The following is a 22,634-nucleotide window of genomic DNA, read 5'->3' on the forward strand; positions in this document are numbered from 1 at the left end:
GGCAATGGGAACTTGCATGAAAGGGCTTCGCTTCCTTTGAGAATTCTGAAATGCTCAAAACAGCGAGCTTGTAAGCACCTCATCCCGCACCATCGGTTCATGGATGACTCAGTACACCAAAATCATCATCAGCTCCGGTCACAGCCCCCATGCCCCGATACGGCAGTAGACAGCTTTCAACCAAAGATCGTCAACATTAGATTGGCGACATGAATAACCTTAATTGCGAGGATTCACGCATGGATCAAAGCCAATGTAGCTCACACCACGTTTTGATGGTCATCGTCCGCTCGAAGTGTGCGCTTGAATTCGACACGCATACAGACTATTGCATTGGTCTACATATTATACATCAGGGACAAGGGCATGGCCTAGGCCCTATGACGGAGGAGGTGCCGAGCTGGAAGAACTCGTAGATGGCGAGGGCGTCGTGGGTCCTGGCAGCTTCTTCCACGGCTTCTTCAGGTCTTCCAAGGTGATGCCATCCAGTTTTGTGATTCCAACAACCGGAGGGTCGCCCCTCTTGACGAATTCGTATTGCCCTGAATTAAGGGTCAGCATCCGCAACTCAGCACCTGTACATAGCAGCCGGATTATCCCGTACCTGGCAGCTTGTTACCCGCAAGCCGGAAGGCGTCCCGAATGACCTGCTCGTGCACGAGTCCCCGGATCTCAAAGAGAATCTGGTTGACCGCCACTCTGGCCGCCCAATGGTCGAAAGAGCCCTTGCCCTTACCCATTCTCATCTTGAAGCCAGCCGCCGTCAGCTCACACTGTCGAGTCCCCCCCACAATCGTGTGCCATCCATCATCTTACCTCGTTGCCGCTCACAAAGACACCGACGTTGCAGGCAACCCTCTTGTACAGCCGGTATTTCTCGCCACGTAGCCGCTGCTTAATGGTGTCCTCAGCCACCTTGAGCTGGGCAGCGCTGATCCTGCGGTGGTGGTCGCACATGCGCAACCCGTAGTCGCCCCAAACCACTGTCGTCCCCTTTGTCGATCCTCCCGTCGGCACTCGGGGCCGGCCCTTCATCATCTTCTTCTTGCGGCTAAGACTGGGCTCCAACCATGTTCCCGCCCGGATCGCTGTCGCCGAGAATAGCCTGACATGCTGCGAGGTAGCCGCGGATGTGGTCGCGGCCGAGGGACGGAGGACGGTCGCCGAAGGGAGCGAGGCGCGGAGTGGTGTCGCGGGCATTATCCTTAGCGCCTGGAAGGCGCCGAGGAGCGCCGACGAAGCGTTTGGCCTCATGGCGGTCGAATTGGCTGGGTTCGCGGCCGTGATGGGGTCCCGAAGATGGGCTGTGGTTCCAGCGCCGAAAAAAGGGCCCCGGCGAACGCTTTGGCACCGCCTTGGAGAAACTGCGGGAGCGCCGGCATTGGCCCAGAAACAAATTATGGATAAGGAAATATCGATCTAAAGGGTACCACTTTAATGCAGCACGTCACGCTTAGGCGCGCCAAACGCCAAGAAATTGGCCCTACTCAGCTTAACCCGCGTCGCCCTTCCCGTCACGGCGCGTCAACGATCCCAACTCCGCGACCAAGGCTTCCAGGCTTCCATCGCCTGCCTGGACTTCCCGCGGCAATATTGAGTCAGGCCCGAACTCAAGTGTAACATAACTCTTGCAACCACCTTCACCTCATATTTCTCTTTTTCACTTCTCTCATTTCGATCTAGACTCCTCTCATTCGACAAGTTCGCTGCCATGCCCGACATTCGCAGCTTCTTCGCCCCGAAAAGCGGTGCCCCCCCGCCTAAGCCAGCGGCGAAGAAGGAGGAACAGACAAAGAAACCTCGAGTCAGTGCGTATATCCTCATTGAATTGCCCCATGGGAGGTAGTCTTCTGATTTGTTGCAGAAGGACGCAAGGTTGTCGAAGACAGTGACGACGAAGAGGTTATCGAGTAGGTCGACCACAACTATACTGCTTCCTTGGGGTTACCATGTCTAATGAAGCTGTAGAACCAAGAAGCCAACCAGGACCTCGCCGAGAAAGAGGGCACCGTGAGTGTTACTTGCCTGAGGCTCGTATCCTGTGCTCCTAACCCGTTGCTAGTGCTCCTACTGCCGTGAAGGGCGAAGAAACCACTGCCGCCAAATACTTTGCGGCATCTAAGCCGAAGCCAAACGCCACGTCATCTACGCCAAAACCAGCGTCCAAAACCCACCCAGCTTCTGGTACCGAGGTCCGCTTGAGCCCTAGGACCAAGCCAACAGGTACAGAACCAGCATCTGAAGCGGCGAATCCGAAGCAAAACGGAACCAAAAAGAAGCCCATCACTAGTTACAAAAAGTACGATGCGGATGATGATGCGTTTCTGGACGACGACGACGAGGACGCGGGAGATGACATCTTCGCGGCGGAGGTGAGGGGTGGTAACAAGCGAAAGAACGACGATTACGTCGAAGAAGAGAGCGAAGAAGAATTTCTCCCCAAGCCAAAGAGAGTGGCTTCGCGTTCTGGAAAACCTGTGGGGGTCGGCGACGAGGAAGCGAACGGAGACGAGGTGAAGGCGACACCGAAGGCAACCGTCAAAGAGGCTCCGGCCAAAAAGCGCAAGACCCCAACCTCGGACAGCGATGAGGACGATGATGATGTCAAGCCTGCGAAGAAGGCAGCAAAGCCCCGCGCTCCGAGGGCGAAGAAGCAACCTGAGCCTGAGTCAGATGATATCCAGGCTATTCTTGATAATGTTCCTACAGTTAAGGCCCCCGACGCTCCGCCACCAGACCCGAACGCCAAATTCGACTGGCGGAAGGCGGCTGCAGGAGGCGGCCATACTGGGCCACCTCCAATGGCCGGGGCTGCCGAAATACCCGAAGGCGCGGAGGACTGTCTATTGGGCAAAACCTTCGTTTTCACTGGCATGCTCAAGACACTTAGCCGCGAAGAGGGTCAAGCTCTGGTCAAACGGTACGGAGGCAAAGTCACGGGCGCACCGAGCAGCAAGACAGACTTTGTCGTCCTTGGAGATGATGCCGGACCCAGCAAGCTGAGAAAGATCAAGGAGCATGGGATCAAGACGATTGACGAGGAAGGCCTGTTTTACCTCATCAGGACGATGCCCGCTCACGGTGGTAGTGGTAAGCAGGCCGGGAAGGCTAAGCAGAAGCAGGAGGCTGAAGAGAAGAAGATCCGAGAGGAGGCAGCCCGGATGGAGAAGGAAGAGCAGGAACGCAAGGCTGAGGCCGAGAAGGAGGCGAAAAAGGCTGCCGCGGCCCGCGGTGCCCCTACTCCAGCCCCAACCCAGCCGCTGTCACAGCTGTGGACGACCAAGTATGCTCCCACCCAGCTCAGTCAGATCTGCGGCAACAAAGCGAACGTCGAGCGGATACAGAACTGGCTCAGGAAATGGCCAATATCCCGCAAGTACGATTTTCAGAAGAGAGGCGCCGACGGCATGGGCGGGTACCGTGCGATCATCATCTCTGGCCCTCCCGGAATCGGCAAGACGACAGCTGCTCATCTTGTCGCCAAGCTTGAAGGCTACGACGTTCTCGAGAGCAATGCCAGCGATACCCGCAGCAAGAAGCTTGTCGAGGGCGGCGTCAGCGACGTGCTCAACAATACGTCGCTGATGGGCTACTTTGCCGGCGACGGCAAGAAAGTCGACGTCAGCAAGAAGAAGATTGTCCTCGTGATGGACGAGGTCGACGGGATGTCAGCAGGCGACCGCGGCGGTGTTGGCGCCCTCGCCAAGTTCTGCAAGAAGACGGAGGTGCCCCTCATCCTGATCTGCAATGAGCGGAGGCTGCCCAAGATGAAGCCCTTCGATCACGTCGCCTTCGACATCAAGTTCCAGCGCCCGACTGTTGATCAGATCCGGTCCAGGATCATGACCATCTGTCACAGAGAGGGTCTCAAGATCCCCCCTCAGGTCATCAACGCGCTCATTGAAGGCAGCGGCAAGGACATTCGCCAGATCATCAATATGCTGTCCACCGCAAAGTTGGATCAGACAACGATGGACTTCGACCAGAGCAAGGATATGACCAAGGCTTGGGAGAAGCACGTCGTCCTCAAGCCTTGGGATATCTGCCAAAAGATGATTGGCGGCGGCCTTTTCAGCCCAGCGAGTAAAGCGACGTTGAACGACAAGATCGAGCTCTACTTCAACGACCACGAGTTCAGTTTCTTGATGATTCAAGAGAACTATCTCCGGTCGAAACCAGCGGCATTGAACGGCAACAACTACCCTGCTAGGTTGCAGAACCTCAAATGGCTGGAATTGGTTGATCAGGCGGCTGAAAGCATCAGCGACGGTGACCTGGTTGACCGCATGATCCATGGCCCGCAACAACACTGGAGTCTGATGCCGGCGCATGCAGTCTTCAGCACCGTCAGGCCGTCGAGTTTCATTGCAGGCATGTTCAGGGAGCAGCCCGTGTTTACAAGCTGGCTCGGCAACAACAGCAAGTATGGGAAGCTCGGCCGCTTCGTCCGCGAGATCCATTCCCACATGCGCCTCAAGTCGTCGGGTGACCACAACGAGATCCGGCAGCAGTATCTGCCCGTGCTCTGGCACCAGCTGATCAAGCGACTGGAGCTGGAGGGCAAGGATGCTGTCGAGGACGTTATCAATCTGATGGATAGCTACTACCTCACCCGCGAGGACTTTGATAGCATCAAGGAACTCGGGGTCGGACCTCAGTCCGAAGAGACGGTGCAGCTCGATACGCAGACCAAGGCGACATTCACCAGGCTGTAAGTTCTCCATTTGCCCACCCCCATTTACACTTGGGCTAACCCGCTTCAGGTACAATGCTGCATCGCATCCTGTGCCCTTCATGAAAGTCAGCAGTGTGAACGTGACAGGGGCGGCCAGGAGAGCGGACAAAGAGATGCCTGACCTGGAGGAGGCGATTGAGGAAGAGGACGAGAACGATGTGGCCGAGATTGTGGACGTCGACGAGGACGAGGAGCTCGACCTCAAGAAGGACAAGTACATCAGGCAGCCCAAGCCGAAGGCGGCGAGGAAGACAGCCAAGAAGACGGCAAAGGCCGGTGATGATGACAGGAAGGAGGAGAAGGAGGAGGAGGAGGAGAATGACAAGGCGCCGAAGGCAAGGAGCAAAGGCGCTACCAAGGGAAAAGGGCGGCCGAAGAAGAAGGCTTAGCTGACAAGGCATAACTCGCGACTTTCCAGCCCAGTCATGTTTGGGATCTCAATTAGGCGGGCAAAAACCTGCACACAGCCACCCGTCATCCCATACGGGGAAGGCATACTATGTCGGCAACTGGCGGTGGTCCATCAATATGAGGTTCTGCGTTCGGCTTCAACTAGGGAAAATACGGCGCGGCATGATCAAGATCACCCTTTGATAGGTATTGTTCTCATGCATGCCTTTTATCTGATTTCGGGAAACGCGTGATCGCCCACCTTGAGCAATTTACGGCTGGGCGACAATCAATGTGACGGTCTGTTAGCTCCTATTTTTGTTCTTTTCTCCATGCGCTGAGTTGGTTCAAGTCTTCTTCGCTCGAGTGTACACGTCCTCTTCCAAACAACCTCTTTTTTTTCTCGGCGTCTCCGGCCTCCTTTCTGACTTCATCCCGGTCACATAGCGGCTATTATCCCGTTCACTATCTTCACTGTAAGTTGCTTCAGGAAGCTAGCTGCTTCGAACTTATTTTTTTTTTTTCGTGCCCTCATCTTCCAAGCGGCTGCAGATACCAGTTGCAAGCCGGGAGATCGATCAGCTCTTCGATAACTTCCTTTGATCGCACTCTTTAGCGTTCTTGTTATTTACTCGGTTCCGGGCATTTCAATCTCGTTGGGGAGAGCAGCTCACCATGGAGGAGGCGCCACTGACAAAGCACGTAGTCTTCAGGCGTCAACCTGCGTTTCCTGCGTCCCCAAACCGTGAAGGTTCTCTCGGGTGTGAAGAGAGAGGGGAGATTTACTTGACTGGATGCTGACACGCTGTGAGCAGGGAAGGCTCAGTGGTTATGAGACCAAGATGCGTTTCTCGATCGACCATGACAATGGTATGGGCAAGTTCCCTTTTTTTTTTTTTTTTTTTTTTTTTTGGGTGGGGGGTTGGGGGTTGCTGGCTGATGATAGCTGGCTGATATTGACCATCGAGATCGCGATTAGATGACCAGGAAGCCCCAAGCTGCAGCGAGCCCGCTGCGTTTCGACTTCCTCGCCCTTCACCCCAGCAGCGCTTCGCCTGGCGCGGTCAGGGAGGACGGTCAAGTCGGTACTCTAAGCCAGGACAAGCCGCCCATCTGCCCCTTTCCCGACTGTGTGAAGGAGGTCGAGGAGGGCGGCGCGCACGGCGGCGTCAAGAAGGTTCCCTTTAGAGACTCGATGATGAAGGCATACGTCGCCATGCGGGCGGGTGCCAGCAGCATTGAGTCCGGCGGGACCGAGCCTTTTCTGGCTCCTCGTATTTCCCACCAGGAGCTGGGAACGGAGCCGGGCGCTCCTTGGTAGGTAATTTTTCGTTGATGTTTTACTGCTCCTTTTCTCTTCTTACGTCTTCACTGGACTTGACTGCGACTCCCTATGGTGCTCGTAGAATAAATCCACGGGCGGCCTCGCTAACTCACCCCGGAGCATGGTTCAGGACACACAGGACTCGGTGACTTTGACGCTGCCGGAGGACAACCCCGACCGCGCTCACCTTTACTACCACGACCGCTATCCCGCCGATCTTCACCTGTCCATCCCACCCGGGTACGATGTCGAGCCACTCTGGCCAGTCAACGCCCTGAGGAGCGACGGTTGGAACGCTGCCAACGCCGGCAAGGATTATTAGGAGTCCCTCGGCAATGGCTGGCCGTCCCCCACTCCTACATCTGGCGGGCAGCAGCCCCGTCTTCACGAGCGCAGCAGCAACCTCCGCAAAGGCAACGCCAAGAACAGGGACAAAGCCAGGGACAAAGCCAAGGGCAAGTATAAGGACGAGGAGGCCCCAGGGAACCTCGCGACCACTATACCTGACGATGACGACGACGGCGGCGGCGGTTGGGTCTCGGATGACGAGGGCCATCCCGAGCAGGCCCGCATCGCGCCGTGCACCTTCGCCCGCTGGGCTGTCGGTTGCGCCGCCGCCGCCGCCGCCGCCGACGCCGGCAGGCCGAAGCCGCCCCGACCACGGCAGGGACCTGCCATCCCCGCCCGCTGCTCATCGCTCAGCCGCTTTGAGCCCAAGCATCCGGCGCCGCCGCCGCCACCCATCCAGCTATCGGCGCTCCTCTCCGGCGTCGACGCGGTCGAGGCGGTCAGGGAGATCGGCGCGCTGAGGCAGACCCTCGCGAGGCTGGCCCGGGAGAAACAGCTGCTGCGGGGCGACATCCGCGCGCTGCGCAGGGAGAGGGAGGAGCTGGAGGCCAAGATACAAGGGTGTGTGGGCAGGCCGGAGAAGATGATGGGTGGAGACTGACGGTGATGATGATCATGTCTCCCTGCTTGGATGGATGCGTGGGCTACCTGGTCGGTGTGTGAATTGCGTGAAAATGAGGGACATGGACGTGACTTTGTGGGCTGGGCAGGCGCGCCAAGGGACGGTTGTGTGGTTGTGCAACGAGTTGTCATATATTGGGCGTGAATATCCCTAGAAGGGCGGATAGGAAACGCACTTGAGGGAAACGGGCTCACTTGTCAATGCTGTTCACCAAAAAAGGCCATAAGATATGGATTCGTATCTCGCCGGCAACCAACGTCCCCCACTCCGTCGTTTTGCATTAGTAGCGTGTCTGTGTGTGTCCGAGGCCCTATGTATCAGTCCTAGAGCAGCCCGTCATCTCTATCCTTCTTTTTTTCTTTTTGGTTCCGCAATCCATATGCTAAACAGGTACGAACCGACTTCATGAGAGGAGCATTATACATGGTGAGACCAGAAAACAAACAACGCCCGGCCGCCCTGGTCCCCATGGTGTTGTGGCACGCGCGAGAAATCCGCAACAATGGCTAATAATACAAGATGTGAGAGAGGAGATAATCTCCCATGGGTGAGACGAAAAAAGAGTCGAGTTGAGCTTGGTGGCTTATTATTTGTTCTTGACGACGCCGACCTTGGCAGGGCGCAAGACGCGGCCGTTGAGCTTGAAGCCCTTCTGCTGGACGTGGAAGACCGTGTTGTGCTCCTTGTCCGGCATGGGCGTCATGAACGTGGCCTCGTGCTCGTTGGGATTGAACACCTCGCCTTCGGGTGCGAAGCGCTCGAGGCCGTGCTTCTTGAGCGTCTGCAGCAGGACGGTCTCGGTCATCTTGAGGCCGTCGTACAGGTTGACCAGATCCTGCGTGTGCTCCGTCTTGTTCTCGGGCTTGAGCTTCTCCTCAAGCACCACGCCCAGCGCGCGCTCGAAGTTGTCAACCGTCTCGACCAAGTCCCTGGCGAAGTTCTGAATGGCGAAGTCCCGCGCCGCCTTCATGTCGCGCTGTGTCCGGTCTTGCAGGTTGCGAAAGTCGGCCACGGAGCGGAGGTACCGATCCTAGACAGACAGTCAGCGCATCAGCATCTCAGGAGTCACACGGGTGCACGGCGGATGAGGAGGGGGGAGAGGAGGAGGCTACCTTCAGATCCCGGATCTCGGCGTCCTTGGCTTCTAATTGCTTCTTGAGGGCTTCCTCCGGGCTCTCAGTCTCGGGGCTCTCGGTCTTGGAGCTCTCGGTCTTGGAGCTCTCGGTCTTGGAGCTCTCGGTCTTGGGGCTCTCGGCCTCAGTGTTCTCTTTCGACTGATTTTCGTCGTTCTTGGGGGTCTCCGTTTCGGAGCTGTACCATCGTGTTCGCGGTGCGATCGTCTGGGCCGCCGCCACCAATGGTCTCTGGTAGTAGGATCGGGTGAGAGGAGCAATGGATTGCCCCTGCGTGCTAAGTCTGGCGGTCGAGCGCAGCGCTCTGGAAGAGGCTGAGATAGCTTGTCGTAACATGGCTGCAAGATGCGTGCGGGATCTTGTTTTCCTGAAATTCAGGCAGCTTTGTCGCTCAACTTTCGATGTCGCGTGGCTCTCAAAAGATTTTATGGGGGCGATGCGAAGCTGGCTTGGCCCTCCGGGGCCGAGCGCAACTTGCAGGCGGATCATTGACGGGCCGCCACAATGTTGAGACGGCCTGGTACAGTACCTGGAGGCTTGTACCCGACCTCAGTGGCAGGCCGCGCTTATTATTATTAGCTCACAAACAATCGGACCGTGCTCGCAACCAGTACGGAGGTACTTGATGCAGTGCTTGGCGCTCATCATGTGAAGATAAGGTAAGCTTCTTTAGCGCGGCGCGCTTTGTCGCAGGCGCTCGAAGTCGAGTGTAATAAACTTCCGTCCTCTCGCCCCTTTCAACCTTTCACCCAGCCTTTGGTTAGATTGCCGAACTTGCCCTCGAACAACCGCTTGTTCCATCTGCATTCCGTCTCCTGGGTCTAACCATTGCGCCTTTCCTGTCATTCTCAGAACCGCGAGTTTTGACGACTATAGCGCCAACATGGACTACGACCCGATGGTGATGGACGACGCCGAGGCCTTAGGCCCGGTTGTCAAGATCTCGCAAGTACGTCTCTGCCCTCCTCTCCACGTCTCGTTCGGGAGGGTCATTCGTGGTGTTTAAAAGCGCTCACAACGTGTAGGCGGACTCGGTCCGCGTCAAGTTCGAGCTCCAAAATGCCGATCTCTCTTTCGCAAACTCTCTCCGCCGCGTCATGCTCGCTGAGATCCCGACGATAGCCATCGACTTGGTCGAAATCGAGGAGAATAGCTCTGTTCTAGCCGATGAGTTTATTTCCCATCGCTTGGGCCTCATCCCTCTCAATGCCGAGGGCGTCGATAACCTCTTGTACGCACGCGACTGCGACTGCGACGGCTGCTGCGAACACTGCAGCGTTCGACTCACCCTCCACGCAAAGTGTACTGGCGAAGAGAATATGCATGTGTTTGCTCGCGACTTGGTGCCTACCGGAGACCGCATAAACCAGGTTCTCGGCACCCCGATAGTCAACGATGCCGAAGGGCTCGGCCCGCTCATCCTCAAACTCCGCCCAGGCCAGGAGATCAAGCTCGAATGTATAGCAAAGAAGGGTATCGCCAAGGAGCATGCGAAGTGGGCTCCTTCGGCTGCCATTGGGTTTGAATACGACCCGCACAACAAGCTTCGACACACCGATTACTGGTACGAGTCGGATCCGAAAGCAGAATGGTGAGTCTCCCCCCTCTTCCAATCCATTCCGCCGACAACTTTGCTGACTAGCTCCCAAAAAGGCCCCCAAGCGAATACGCCGCGTGGGAGGAACCCCCTCAAGAAGGCGAGCCGTTTGATTACGATGCTGTGCCCAACCGTTTCTACTTCAACGTCGAAACCGCCGGTGCCCTCCCGCCCGACGTCATCGTTAGCGAAGGCATCAAAGTTCTCCAACAAAAGCTGGCCGGTCTGATCCACGAACTCGCCGAGGACGGCGGAGACGGCACGAATGGCGATTACAACGGGCCGCGCAGCCCAGAATACGGGACAGGAGCGGACGGGTTTGGTGGGTACACAACGCCCTTTGGGAACGCCGGTAACCAGAGCTCCTGGGGCGGGGCTGGCGGGACAACGCCCTACGGGACAACTCCCTACGGCGCCGGCCAGAGCAGTTGGTCATAGGCGGGCCGATGGATTTCGCAGCCGGCGGACCATCCTGCAAAGCTGCTGGCTGCGCGAACGAAGCATCTTCGACGGTCCCCGATGGGTTCATCCCGGCTGCGACCTGCAGTGCTTCGGTTCTTAGGAGCCCTAAGCATTTACGTGCGGTCACGTCGCACATGGCGGGTCAACCTTTCTCAGAAGTATGCAGGTCAGGATGCACGGCGGTAGTGCCATCAGTTGCCTACAGGCGAACGTGACCGTCCTGCAGAGCACCGGGGCAGCCGACCGCTTCCTTTTTCTAATATTTTGCACGCCAAAGATACCAGCGGGAGTTCATAAAATTGGGGGAATACGTGGTGAGAGTTTCTGCCATAAATGGTTTTGACAATCTGGCGTTCTAGTTGGGAGTGCACTAAGTACACGCGCTCTGATCTAAGTCTGTCAGGTATAGGGAAAAAAAAAAGGTGGAAAATACAGAGAAGGGGTGGCGCAGAATGCTGGACAAGACTCCTCGAAACGAGCTTCTATTCCAACGCCGGTGCCTGCAAAATGCCTGTAAGCCCTTCTAGAAACATGCTAAATGCCCGCCCTTGCTGCCCCCTTGACTGCCCGCCCGTGGTATATTGCTCTGTATGTATGCATATCCCTGTGCTTGGATGGTTGCGAACGTAGTCTATACAGTAGAAACTCATGCCGACGCGCCCTTGTGTGATTCGTGTATTACACCGGCTCCGCGATGCCGTTGATCTTCCTGTAGACCTTGCGGTGAGACTCTAAGAAGAGGAATGTACAGATCGTTTGTCTGCACAACTCGTCAGTAAAATCATCCAATGCTCAGATTTGAGGCCCCAGGGCAGAAGTAGTAGTTAGACTTACGGCCCCAGCCTCAAAAAGCTCGGTACCCATCCCTTAAACATCCAACGCATCCCCTCCTTGGCGGACACCTCCCTCAGCACCCTGACGACCCCGTGATCGCCCGACGACGACATCACCCTCGTCTTGATGACGTCGACCGGGCTCGTCACGGTCGCCGCCACCACGCCGGCGAGGAAGCTGGCGCTGAAGTGGGTGGCTAGGTTGTCCTGCATGGGCGTCAGCCGCAGCAGGGTGCGCTTGAACACGTCGTAGCTGGCCAGCTGGCTGGCCGTCATGGCGGCCGCGCGCGCGCTGTTGGGCCACACCCCGCGGAGCACGCTGGCCACGCCCTCCTCGCGCACCATGCGCACGAGGCCGTCGAGCGCGTGCGCGTAGTTGCGCCGCTGCGCCGGCGGCAGCGCCGCGTCGTGCTGCATGCGCACGTTGAGCACGTCGGCGGCGTTGCCGGCGATCCCGCCGACGAAGCCCGAGGCGGAGGCCATGGCGATGAGCGTGACGAGGGACGGCGGCTTGGGCTTGCCGGTGGCGGGGTCCGTCCTGCGGGACGGGAAGCGGGACTTGAGCTCCTCGTAGATGCCGAAGCGGGTGGTGGAGTAGGTTATCTGGCGGAGGAGGGAGGCCGAGAGGCCGCTGTAGAGGCCGCGAAAGCCGTTGTGCTTGACAATGTGTACAAAGGTGCCGCTCATCGACTTGGGCATGTCGCCGGTTCGTGTTTGGAGGCGGACCTGTGGGGGGAAAAAAAGAGAAGGGGGGGGGGGTCAGACGCGAACTGAAATGAACTGGGCGGAACTCTGGGAGAGATTGTACCTTGACTACAAAGATCGGTTAGCATTTACCAATCTGTTTGTTGGCGGGGGCTAGAGGTTGGAGATTAACTCACCTAGATCTAGAGGATGCGTTACACAAGCAGCCATGCTGCTCGCGCTACCACCGAACCAGAAGGGGTAGTGTATTGACCTCGTGGTGACGGACTTGTCCTTCTCGCCTTTGGCCATCGTCGCGGTCGAGGACGCCGCAGCGGGGCGTCCTTCACTTCTTGCTGCCTGCATTTTGTGCTGCAGTGACCAAGGAGGGGACCCGTGATGCTATACAAGCATTCCCCTCTCGTACAAGAAGAAAAAAGATATAAAAAGAGATAAGCTTGGAAAGAAATGCTTTGATATCACAAGCGAGAGTAGAAGCGTTTCTTAGACTGAGCAAACGCTGAATGCATCGATCAAATGCACAGAACAATGGAAGGACGGCGCAGTCAAGATAGGCTATCGGCGTTGGTTTCGGCTCCCACGGCAAGCCAAAAACTTAACGGGTTTTCTTTCCGCGTCTGGCCCGAGACCGCGCAGGTGCTAGCTACGTCAGTTCCAAGATTGGCTAGCGCAGCCACCGAACCAGGGCCCAGGGTCCATTGGCTATCGGTTGGAACTGGGTCTGCCGTTATCGGGCGGGCCATGGCAGGAATTGGGAAAAGTTTGTTGACCGCCTTTGGGTAGGGCCCGATCGAGTCATACCCAAAGTCTGGGGAGGGCGAAAGGCCGATATATGCCGACCTCTTAAAGATTGGGGGAGCTAAGACCTAATCTTCTCCATCGTTGCCCCCGGAATCTCCCTCCTTCTCCTCCATCACAATCTCGCCTTAGCATATCTCAGCCGTGCAACTCGGTTCAGTCACCATGTCCAAGGGTCGCGTTTGTCTGTAAGTGATCATTACCCCGCCAAACCAACGTAAGGTTACAGCACTGACTCCCCATCTTTGCACAGCGCCTACTCCGGAGGTATGACTCCCTTCGTCTCGCAGCGAATGCCCGTTCTACGCATATGCAGCTGGTTTCCGCCGTCTGCATTCTGCGCGGATCGGCCACTCTGTTGTTGCGATGATGATGAATCAGATCCCTCTTCTCATGCTGACCCAATCGCTTGACCAGGCCTCGACACCTCCACCATTCTGAAATGGCTCATTCTCGAGGTGAGACCCAAAACCGTCCACCACGCGAATCTAATGTATTGACATTTTGCCAGGGCTACACCGTTGTGTGCTTCCTCGCCAATGTCGGCCAGGAGGAGGACTGGGCTGCCGTTGAGAAGAAGGCTCTTGCCCTCGGGGCCGAGCGCATGGTCATCGAGGACCTGCAGCGCGAGTTCGTCGAGGAGATTGTTTTCCGCGCCATTCAGTGCAATGCCATCTACGAGGACCGCTACCTCCTCGGCACCTCGCTGGCTCGCCCCATCATTGCCCGGGCGCAGGTCCGCGTCGCCCAACAGTACAACTGCCAATACCTGAGCCACGGCTGCACTGGCAAGGGTAACGATCAGGTCCGCTTTGAGCTGGCCTTCAAGGCCTGCAACCCCTCGATGAAGGTCATCGCGCCGTGGAGGTTGCCCGAGTTCATCCAGAAGTTCCAGTACGTCATGCACATACCTTGCCATAAGTTTGAAATCCATAGAGACTAACTGTTGCCCGATAGGGGCCGTGCCGACCTTCTCAAGTTCGCCGCCGAGAACAACATTCCCGTCTCGTCAACTCCCAAGGCTCCCTGGAGCATGGACGACAACCTGGTTCACTGCTCATACGAGGCCGGCGTCCTCGAGGATCCCGATCACACCCCGCCCAAGGAGCTCTGGACTCGCACCGTTGACCCCACCGACGCGCCCGACAAGCCGTACAACTTCACCATCCACTTTGAGAAGGGCATCCCCGTCAAGGTGGTGACCCCCGACGGTGAGGTCAGCGGTGACTCGGTCGCTCTGTTCAAGCTCCTCAACAAGATTGGCCACGACAACGGCGTTGGCCGTGTCGACATCGTCGAGAACCGCTTCATTGGCCTGAAGAGCCGTGGCTGCTACGATACCCCGGGCCTGACGATTGCGTGAGTGTCTTCTGAGCATTTGAGAGGCGCCGAACCTGGCTGCTAACCTACCTGTCCAGCCGTCTTGCCCATATCGACCTGGAGGGTCTTGTGCTGGACTCCAAGGTTCGCAAGCTGCGTGACCAATTCGTCACCCTCGAATGGTCGCACTGCCTCTACAACGGCATGTACTTCAGCCCCGAGCGCGAGTTCCTCGAGAACTCCATCATCTTCTCCCAGAAGAACGTCACCGGCGAGGTGCGCATGTCGGTGTACAAGGGCGCCGCGTACGTTCTGGGCCGGAAGAGCGACGCCAGCAACCTGTACTCGCAGGAAGACGCGTCGATGGATTCGCTCGAAACCTTCTCGCCCATGGACACCACGGGCTTCATCGCCATCCAGGCCATCCGCCTGGAGAAGTATGGCCTCCAGAAGATCAAGGATGGCGAGCCCTTGAGCAAGTAATCTGCTTAGCATAGGATACAAAAAAAGTAAAATAATTGGGATGGTCAACATACTGTTTCTGTGGCATTTCCTTGTTGGCCTTCTGCTTGCTGTGATTATTGCCCCTCAGCGTACGGAGTACCGAGTACGGGATGTAGAGTGGTAGGTATCCCAGTGGCCTCCCGAGAACCCTTTTGGCCCGGAGGAATTGGCCAATCAGACTCCCCAGGCACACAGCCAATGGGCGATTTCATTGTGAAGCTAACCCCCCGGTCCTTGGCGGCGGCAACCTGACCCACCCATCTTTTTTCGAGCTCGCGCAGTGATCACAAGTCTCTCTCGAGAGGTCTCCGATCCCCCCACCATCAGGCCTCCAGTGAGCCGCAATCTGAGCCGCGATCCGAACCACAGCATGTTCGGACAACGGAGGATCGCGAGGGCCCTCTTGCCCCGTTCGTGCAGCCGATCCAGCATCGCGCTGCTCGTTCAACGAAGCGGGCCAGCTTCTGCTTCGGCAACGCCGTTCTGGCGAGCAGCGTACTCATCAGGTTAGCAATGAGAGAGGCAGTCGCATTTCAAGCAGTTTCGGACCTCGGATTGCTGATGGGGATCTCCCGTGAGAAGATGCGGCCACCTCGAGTGCCGGTGTGACCACAAATCCCAAGACCGTCGAGATTAACGGCAAGAAATATACTACCGACTCCTGGTTCAATGTCTCCTCTACCACCCTCTCCCTGACGTCGCGAAAGCTGCACCTGCAAAAGGACCACCCCGTGGCAATCACGCGAAAGATCATCGAGTCGGTATTTCCGGGGCCGACCTACAGGTACTACAATGACTTTGATCCGGTGGTGTCGACGTACGAGAACTTTGACTCGCTCGGCTTCCCTCCGGATCACCCGGGCCGCGCCCGCACCGACACCTACTACATCAACAAGGACACCCTCCTACGAACGCACACGAGCGCGCACGAGGCCGAGCTCTTCCGGACGACCGCGAGCGGCGGGTACCTGATCAGCGCCGACGTTTACCGCCGCGACGAGGTCGACCGCAGCCACTACCCCGTCTTCCACCAGATGGAGGGAGCCCGCGTCTGGGACAGGAACAAGGTGCCCAACGGGGACCTCGCCGCCGCCGTCCTGGCCGACCTCGAGCGGCTGCCCAAGCACGACATGACGGTCGAGGACCCCAACCCGCCCTTCCACCCGGAGCGTAACCCCTTGCAGGCGGAGTACCACACCGAGGCCGAGGCCGCCGCCGTCGCGGCCCACCTGAAGCGCTCCCTCGAGCTCATGGTGAACGAGATCTTCTCGCGCGCCAGAGCCGCTGCCGCCGCCGCAGCAGCAGCAGAGGCAGCAGCAGGTAGGGGGGCCAAGAAGGGCAAGCCGGCGACCCCGCCGAGCGATGGTTCCGGTTCCGCGGATGAGCCGCTCCGCGTCCGCTGGGTGGAGGCCTACTTCCCCTTCACCTCGCCGTCGTGGGAGCTCGAGGTGTTCTACCAGGGCGACTGGCTCGAGGTGCTGGGGTGCGGCGTGAGCAAGCAGGAGCTGCACGTGCAGGCGGGGCGGCCGTCGCAGATGGGGTGGGCGTTCGGCATCGGGCTGGAGCGCATCGCGATGCTGCTCTTCAAGATCCCGGACATCCGGCTGTTCTGGTCGCGCGACGAGCGGTTCCTGTCGCAGTTCCGCGGCGTCGAGGACGACCTGACCCGGATCCGCCCCTTCGTGCCCTTCAGCAAGCACCCGGCCTGCTACAAGGACGTCTCCTTCTGGCTCAAGGGCGCCTCGGCCGCGGGCGGCAACCTGGGCGGCGCCGTGGACTGGCACGAGAACGACCTGATGGAGGTCGTCCGGGACGCCGCGGGCGACTGCGTCGAGGACGTGAGGCTCGTGGACGAGTTTACGCACCCCAAGACGGGGCGGAGGAGCTTGTGCTACCGGATCAACTACCGCAGCCTGGAGAAGACGCTGACCAACCAGGAGACGAACGAGATGCACAATAGGGTGGTGAAGGGGTTGGTGGAGAGGCTAGGGGTCGAGATCAGGTAGTCCGGCGAAAAGTGCGGGTGTCACGGCTTGGCTCAGAGTGTCACGGATCCTTAGTCGGTCTAGCTTTGCCCCGTCCTTCTTCTCACCACCCATACCCGCTTCGACCGCTTCTCAAATCCGTGAGGGGTGGCATTGTGGTAGTGGTGGTGGTGGACCACCCGGAGGAGGAGGAGGAGGAGGAGGCGCTTTGGCCCATCGTCTCTTCAACGGCCGGCCGCCTTACTCAGCCACCTTGGTGAGACGCTGATGAGCGAGTCTTCTTTTTCTTTCTGCACCTCTCCCTCCCCGCCTTTTTCTTCCCCTCGAATATCTGGCTACCTCCGTGACCGTAAGGTTCGTAACCAGGAAATGCTCTGCCCTTCGGAGCCGGGGGGCCTGTATTATATCTGTACTGTAGGTTGACGAATAGAGCGTTCTACGGGAATTGCGCGGTCGTCTACTAGTAAGCCATGGTTTGGCTCCTCAACTCTCCTCAATAGATTTCAAGGCGGTGCACCAGTTGTGGAATCCCCCATGAGGGGGTTCAGAAATGCCCAGCCGGTGAGCCTCTCAATGGGCTCTCATGACGGAATATCAGATGGGCTTTCTTGGCAGATCTCTGTCGGGGCGGAGAGGTGGTGGGCATAGGACGTAGTGTTGCGGTGAGAGGCTGCGCAACTTTTATAGCCGGCATTTTGCAGCCGGGTGAATCCTAGCGCATGGCACTGATCATTGATGAACCGGGGAAGTCTAGGCAAGGCACCCGGCGATTTTTTTGTATGTACATACATACATACATACAGTATAATTTAGGGGGTCTCAGCCCGCGACTCTCTGTTGTCAGATTCTTTATGCACATACTGCTGTACTCGTTAACGGACATGACCCGGTGGCTTGGAAGAGCCGTTTGCCTGTCGTGAAGCGTAGTGTAAGTAAGCTCGACAATGGCGTTGCGCCGGTGCCGCGGTTCGACTACCTCTGCTGTGCCTCCTTGCTACGCCTGGGCCCGCTGCTACCCGTCAAGCCTAGGACCATACGATTCTACCCTGTAGGATACGCAATTGATTGTCCCTCTGATGACCAGGTTCTTTGCTTGAACACTCGTATACCATCTTTTTTTTTCGACCCGTTTCTTGTACTAGAGATCGTTGACTTATGCCGCGTATGACCTCGTCAACTTTTGTGGTGGCGTGGAAGGCTGAGCAGCCATGACAGGTGGACACTGAAAAGCGACACAAGTGCGCTGCTCGCCTGACAGTCTGGATCCGGACAATCTAGTTAAAGATTTGTTGAGACACAGCAAGCACACACGCATCCAGTGGGGCAGTGACCATCCGCCATGTTCCGGGCTCCGTACTTCTGGAATCTCAGCCCCCAAGAGCCTTGACGCAGTAGGATGATCCGAGACGGGTCAGAAGTTGGCCTAGACTCTCCGTGTGACTTGGGATTTCCCAACAGATAGCATCTGTCAAGAGACCCAGATCTCAGGAGGCTGTCGAGGCTGTGCAAGCTGCAGAATTCAGTTTTGCTGAGAGGACGCCAAGACGGAGCGGCCAATCATGGCTTGTGAAGGCGCCCTTTGCCCTCCAGAGGCATTCTGGCAGGCTCCACCCTTCCGCTGCTCCCCAGTCGGCGTCTTGGAACCTTCCATCGTTTTGGCGGGGTTGGCTCCGGTCGCTCGAGTGAAGTGGCAACAAGCGCTGAGAATTGAACGAGACACGTCCCTGCAACCAACCGTTTTCCGACTAGGGATCATCAGGCCAAAGAGAGAGGCTTTGCTGCTTCTGTGGTAGTGAGGCAACTTGGGACCCGCAAAAGTTGCTCGTGGAAGCCACGCTGTAAGTACCTACCTACTGTGTATGCAGGGGCGGGAGAGCCGGGCCAGGTCAGTGCAGGTCTCACCAGTCGGGGACTCAGCCTCCCACATCCTAGTTGGCGGCGGGCTTTGCGGCTTGTCAAGCGGCCCATGATCGCCCCGGAACCCGGGCTGGAGGAGGGGGGAGCTGCTGCATGCATGCGTCCAGCAGCGCAACCGTAGAACAACCTACACTAACCTGCTCAGTAAGTTATAAAATCCAGTCCGCCACACACCCGCCTTCCCTCTTTGTCTGCATTTTCCCCTAAACACACCCGACACCCTTGACGTCAAAGCACAACTCGAAACCTGACTTCTTCAGGGAAGCACACCACAAACGTCATAACAGCGAGCGACTCCACGACTTCCGCCCATATCCACATATCCAACTTCACCTTCAACTATCGTCAATTTGACCGCCTCGACTACGTATCTTCTACAATGGAGCAACAACTACCACGGGAGCTGCCGTTTCGCGCAGCACAGCATGCGCAGGATCAGCAACAGCCATCGCCAGAACTAGGGCCCTCGCCGTCAGGTTCTTCGACAGGCAGCAGCACCCGCTCGCGCAAGTCGAATCTTTCCCTCGACCTGACCAACCTCCCGCCGCTTATCAAGCCTACGCCTCCTTGCAACACTCTGATCTTCACCAACCTCCAATCCCGCGACATCTTCGCCCCGGACAACCTCCAGCAGATCCGCGACCTCATTTCGCAAACTGCGCGCATTCACGCCTTTTCCCCGCTGAAATCCCTCAGCCGCATCATTGTCTCGTTCTACAGCGACGAGGACGCCATCGCGGTGCGCCAGATCTGGGATGGCGAAGCTATAATGGGCGAGCGCTGCCGCGTCTACTTTGGCCAGCCGACCCCGCTCACGACGCAACCGCACAACCTCGCGCTGCCGGATGCGGGCAAGCTCTTCTTCATCTCGCCGCCGCCGAGCCCGCCGCACGGCTGGGAACAAAGGATGGAGGACGCGCCAAACAAGATGGTACACGCTGAGGATCTGGCCGAGGCCCTGGCGAAGCTGAGGCATCACAACGCGGACCCTGCGGGCGGCAACGCGGCATCGCCCGTGTCGCCGGCCGAGAGCGGGAGGGGCCCCCAGCGGAGCCGCAGCTCGACGCTGGTGTTTCAGCCGAACCCGGAGAACGGCGCGAGCCCGGACCTGCCTTGTGTCGTTATCCATGACATGACGGACGAGCCCGAGGATATCAGCCCGATCGCGCCCTCGGCACCAAAGCCCATCATGGTGCATACCGCCCGGCCGCCGATCGAGTTGATGCATGATGCTTGAGCACTGGGGTCTTTAACCGAGAACAACCCCCTCTTTTGTCTTCTTTTCTCTCTTCTGAATCTTTAAAACCCCACTACTGCTACAGTTGGGAAATCACATTAGCCATTGGCGTTGGGGACCGTGGGAATGGGTGGTCGGCGTTGGGATCTCAGGATGTGCGATGGGGAGAGGTGCCGCAGACAAATGCATGTTACGGTATTCTGACACACTCATGGGAGCATGCGGTCATGAAAAGCATTTTTCGTTGTTGCATTGTACGACGGGGTATAGCAGGCATAGCTCGAAACGATCTTCATCAACCAGCAGATCCACCCTTTCCTTTCCGTGAAGTTGAATGTAGGATGGCTCCTCTTCGTGAACGGCCCAAAGACAGAGAGGCGCCATCAGCCGGGGCGCCGAGTCCAGCCGAGTGATGCAGGGCGCCTATCTTTGTCTCACACCGTCAGGGCACCCTCGGATCTGTAGCACACACAAACCGAACAATAGGTTAAATCGAAACGCGTACACAGCTTACTCCCAAACACGCCCAACCAACACAACCCGTTCGGCTGATCACCGCAGGATCTGTGACAGTCCCTTGGATCTCAAACCCCCTGCCACGCGACCCAATTCTACGACCGCCGGGGCGGCCAACGCTGGCCCAGATCACGTCAGGTGACTGCTCCTTCGAGCGGCGGAAACCACCATTACACCTCCGTTGATGCGACTTTCAGAGGTTATGTGGAAGTCAAAGTGGTCGTCATGAACGTGCGGAGATGGCGAGGAATGCATCGCGAGCAGTGGATTAGTACCGATGTGTTAATCAGAGTTCTGCAGTAGATACTGATCTCATCGCTGCCCAACGAGTCGGTAATGGGTTGAAGATCGCTTCAAAAATGCATGGTATCTCATCTTGGAAGCAAAGCATTAACTCAACCCGAAACAGGCTTGCGACTACTTCGAAAGCTTGATTGTTACTTCGTTTGAACAACCATAAACTGACCTGATGAGCTCTACGAAGTACTTCAGTACTACGAACTATAGCACGCAGTAAAGAGGCGACTGCAGCTGGCGCGTAGTGTACGGATTAGTTCCCCAAAAGTGTCAGTGTGGGTCCACTAAGTTGTAGGCCAGGGGCCATGGTCCACCCGCCTTTGCTATCCCCACTCATTCAATGCGGAAGGCCAGCCCGAGGTCAAGGGAAATTTTCCAAGACGGGCGACAAGCGAATCGTTCCCGCTTCGCAACATCGCCCATCAGCAATTCTCCGCGCCCCAGCACGCTCTCTCAACTCTCTCTCAAAACAATCATGGATTGCTCCTGTCGGACAGCAGCGTTGCGGATTTTCGTGAGAAGTCTCGCGCAGATTCAAGTTCCATTGCGTAACACGACACCACGCGCCGGCCGGTACCAGTCGCTCTCGAACCATCCCAGCCGTGTATACACCGCGAGGACAAATTCTGTATTTACAACCGCGTCACGGGCGCTGCATACGTCATGCGCGAGGAGCAGCGCACCGGGGGCGCCTCAGGTTGTTGAGGGAGATGGCGGAGCGAGCAAACATGGGGGTGCAGGGCTCCAACAACAACCTACAGCCGACAGCTGTACCACATCCGAGCAGAAAGAAGCTTCTCCAGGGGCAACGAGGTCCGGGCCGCGCAATATCGAATACCAAGGCATGCCGGCCGAAAACACTAAGAAAGGGAAAAGGCAATCGTCTAAACCAGAAACGAGCGAGGAACAGAGCGGCCGGCCCAAGCCCAAGCGAGAAAAAGAACCCTGGATGATCCAGAAGGAGGCGCTGAAGAAGAAGTTCCCGGAGGGTTGGAACCCGCGCAAGAGGCTGTCGCCCGACGCGCTGGTCGGCATCCGGATGCTGCACAAGCAGTTCCCCCAGGAGTACACGACCGAGGTGCTGGCCCAGAAGTTCGAGGTGTCGCCCGAGGCGATCCGGCGAATCCTCAAGTCCAAGTGGGAACCGGACCCGGAGACGGAGCGGAAGCGGCAGGAGAGGTGGTTCCGGCGCGGCAAGCGCGTCTGGACGCAGTGGGCCGCGCTGGGCAAGAAGCCGCCGAGGAAGTGGCGCGCCGAGGGCATCGTCCGCGACCCCATCTGGAACAGGCCGAGGGGTCCGAACCACAAGGACAAAGCGGCTCGCGCCGAGGCGCAGCGGAGGCTCGCGAAGGCCATGATGGGGTGAGAAAAAAGGGGGGGGGGGTGATGCATGGATCCCGGATGATCTGGTCTGGTCTGGCGTCACTGCACTAGTATGTACGTGACAGGAGATGAGCAGCGCATGGCAGAGACGCGCGGCTGATGATGCCGGGAGATCCCGCCTTAATATCGTTATTTGTATAATATTAGGAGGGGAGTTATGTGGGTTGATGGGTAGAGGGTGTACAAAAATGGGTTGTATGATATCCATGCCTCCAGTGGCCGCTATGTCTGAACCGCTCTTGAAAGTTACAAACTTTGAAAGCTCTATCCGGAACCACCCTTGAATGTATGTGCTGTGCGTATACGCGTTAGTATGCACCTATGTATGTACATACAATACAATCAGTACAGTCACAAGAGTAGAAGTACCCCCCCCCCAAAAAAAAAAAAAAAAAAAATCCTAACGTGATTAGATGGTGTAGACCGACCCTGCGTCGGCCATTTCCGTCGGAGAACCGACGGGACAAGACTCCTCCGTACTCTAATGAATAGTGTACAGTTCCCACCCCCAAGTTTGTCCAGTGTAGG

At 57.5% G+C, this 22,634-nt stretch overlaps 10 protein-coding genes across 10 annotated transcripts; 7 read left to right on the forward strand and 3 right to left on the reverse strand.

The window, feature by feature from the left end:
* Positions 1-192: 192 nt before the first annotated feature.
* Positions 193-1,375, reverse strand: MYCTH_2312771 (uncharacterized protein). Its single transcript, XM_003667150.1, has 3 exons — positions 817-1,375; positions 605-746; positions 193-542 (listed from the first exon to the last, which is right to left on the reverse strand). Exons 1-3 carry the CDS (start codon positions 1,252-1,254, stop codon positions 379-381), a joined length of 744 nt encoding a protein of 247 aa, XP_003667198.1. The 5' UTR covers positions 1,255-1,375; the 3' UTR covers positions 193-378.
* Positions 1,376-1,539: 164 nt separating this feature from the next.
* MYCTH_2312776 (uncharacterized protein) lies at positions 1,540-4,732 on the forward strand. The gene is made up of 4 exons (XM_003667151.1): positions 1,540-1,808; positions 1,865-1,910; positions 1,969-2,010; positions 2,063-4,732. Exons 1-4 carry the CDS (start codon positions 1,712-1,714, stop codon positions 4,713-4,715), a joined length of 2,838 nt encoding a protein of 945 aa, XP_003667199.1. The 5' UTR covers positions 1,540-1,711; the 3' UTR covers positions 4,716-4,732.
* On the forward strand, positions 4,733-5,275 carry MYCTH_2312778 (uncharacterized protein). Its single transcript, XM_003667152.1, has one exon. The coding sequence runs from the start codon at positions 4,795-4,797 to the stop codon at positions 5,122-5,124; it is 330 nt and encodes a 109-aa protein (XP_003667200.1). The 5' UTR covers positions 4,733-4,794; the 3' UTR covers positions 5,125-5,275.
* Positions 5,276-7,596: 2,321 nt separating this feature from the next.
* On the reverse strand, positions 7,597-8,959 carry MYCTH_2316726 (uncharacterized protein). The gene is made up of 2 exons (XM_003667153.1): positions 8,532-8,959; positions 7,597-8,449 (listed from the first exon to the last, which is right to left on the reverse strand). The coding sequence occupies exons 1-2, from the start codon at positions 8,886-8,888 to the stop codon at positions 8,006-8,008; spliced, it is 801 nt and encodes a 266-aa protein (XP_003667201.1). The 5' UTR covers positions 8,889-8,959; the 3' UTR covers positions 7,597-8,005.
* Positions 8,960-9,254: 295 nt separating this feature from the next.
* On the forward strand, positions 9,255-10,766 carry MYCTH_2312782 (uncharacterized protein). The gene is made up of 3 exons (XM_003667154.1): positions 9,255-9,501; positions 9,578-10,143; positions 10,206-10,766. Exons 1-3 carry the CDS (start codon positions 9,436-9,438, stop codon positions 10,585-10,587), a joined length of 1,014 nt encoding a protein of 337 aa, XP_003667202.1. The 5' UTR covers positions 9,255-9,435; the 3' UTR covers positions 10,588-10,766.
* A 499-nt stretch (positions 10,767-11,265) lies between these two features.
* On the reverse strand, positions 11,266-12,724 carry MYCTH_2312784 (uncharacterized protein). The gene is made up of 3 exons (XM_003667155.1): positions 12,315-12,724; positions 11,446-12,173; positions 11,266-11,371 (listed from the first exon to the last, which is right to left on the reverse strand). The coding sequence occupies exons 1-3, from the start codon at positions 12,492-12,494 to the stop codon at positions 11,290-11,292; spliced, it is 990 nt and encodes a 329-aa protein (XP_003667203.1). The 5' UTR covers positions 12,495-12,724; the 3' UTR covers positions 11,266-11,289.
* Positions 12,725-12,940: 216 nt separating this feature from the next.
* On the forward strand, positions 12,941-14,878 carry MYCTH_2312789 (uncharacterized protein). The gene is made up of 6 exons (XM_003667156.1): positions 12,941-13,135; positions 13,201-13,214; positions 13,365-13,405; positions 13,459-13,841; positions 13,905-14,306; positions 14,366-14,878. The coding sequence occupies exons 1-6, from the start codon at positions 13,113-13,115 to the stop codon at positions 14,748-14,750; spliced, it is 1,248 nt and encodes a 415-aa protein (XP_003667204.1). The 5' UTR covers positions 12,941-13,112; the 3' UTR covers positions 14,751-14,878.
* Positions 14,879-15,051: 173 nt separating this feature from the next.
* Positions 15,052-16,900, forward strand: MYCTH_2312792 (uncharacterized protein). The gene is made up of 2 exons (XM_003667157.1): positions 15,052-15,277; positions 15,354-16,900. Exons 1-2 carry the CDS (start codon positions 15,142-15,144, stop codon positions 16,775-16,777), a joined length of 1,560 nt encoding a protein of 519 aa, XP_003667205.1. The 5' UTR covers positions 15,052-15,141; the 3' UTR covers positions 16,778-16,900.
* A 1,782-nt stretch (positions 16,901-18,682) lies between these two features.
* MYCTH_2312794 (uncharacterized protein) lies at positions 18,683-20,116 on the forward strand. Its single transcript, XM_003667158.1, has one exon. It carries the CDS (start codon positions 19,053-19,055, stop codon positions 19,908-19,910), a length of 858 nt encoding a protein of 285 aa, XP_003667206.1. The 5' UTR covers positions 18,683-19,052; the 3' UTR covers positions 19,911-20,116.
* Positions 20,117-20,816: 700 nt separating this feature from the next.
* On the forward strand, positions 20,817-22,382 carry MYCTH_2312795 (uncharacterized protein). Its single transcript, XM_003667159.1, has one exon. The coding sequence runs from the start codon at positions 21,199-21,201 to the stop codon at positions 22,087-22,089; it is 891 nt and encodes a 296-aa protein (XP_003667207.1). The 5' UTR covers positions 20,817-21,198; the 3' UTR covers positions 22,090-22,382.
* Positions 22,383-22,634: the final 252 nt, after the last annotated feature.

The sequence above is a fragment of the Thermothelomyces thermophilus genome, chromosome 7 (genome assembly GCF_000226095.1).
Source record: "Thermothelomyces thermophilus ATCC 42464 chromosome 7, complete sequence".
Classification (NCBI taxonomy): Eukaryota; Fungi; Ascomycota; class Sordariomycetes; order Sordariales; family Chaetomiaceae; genus Thermothelomyces; species Thermothelomyces thermophilus.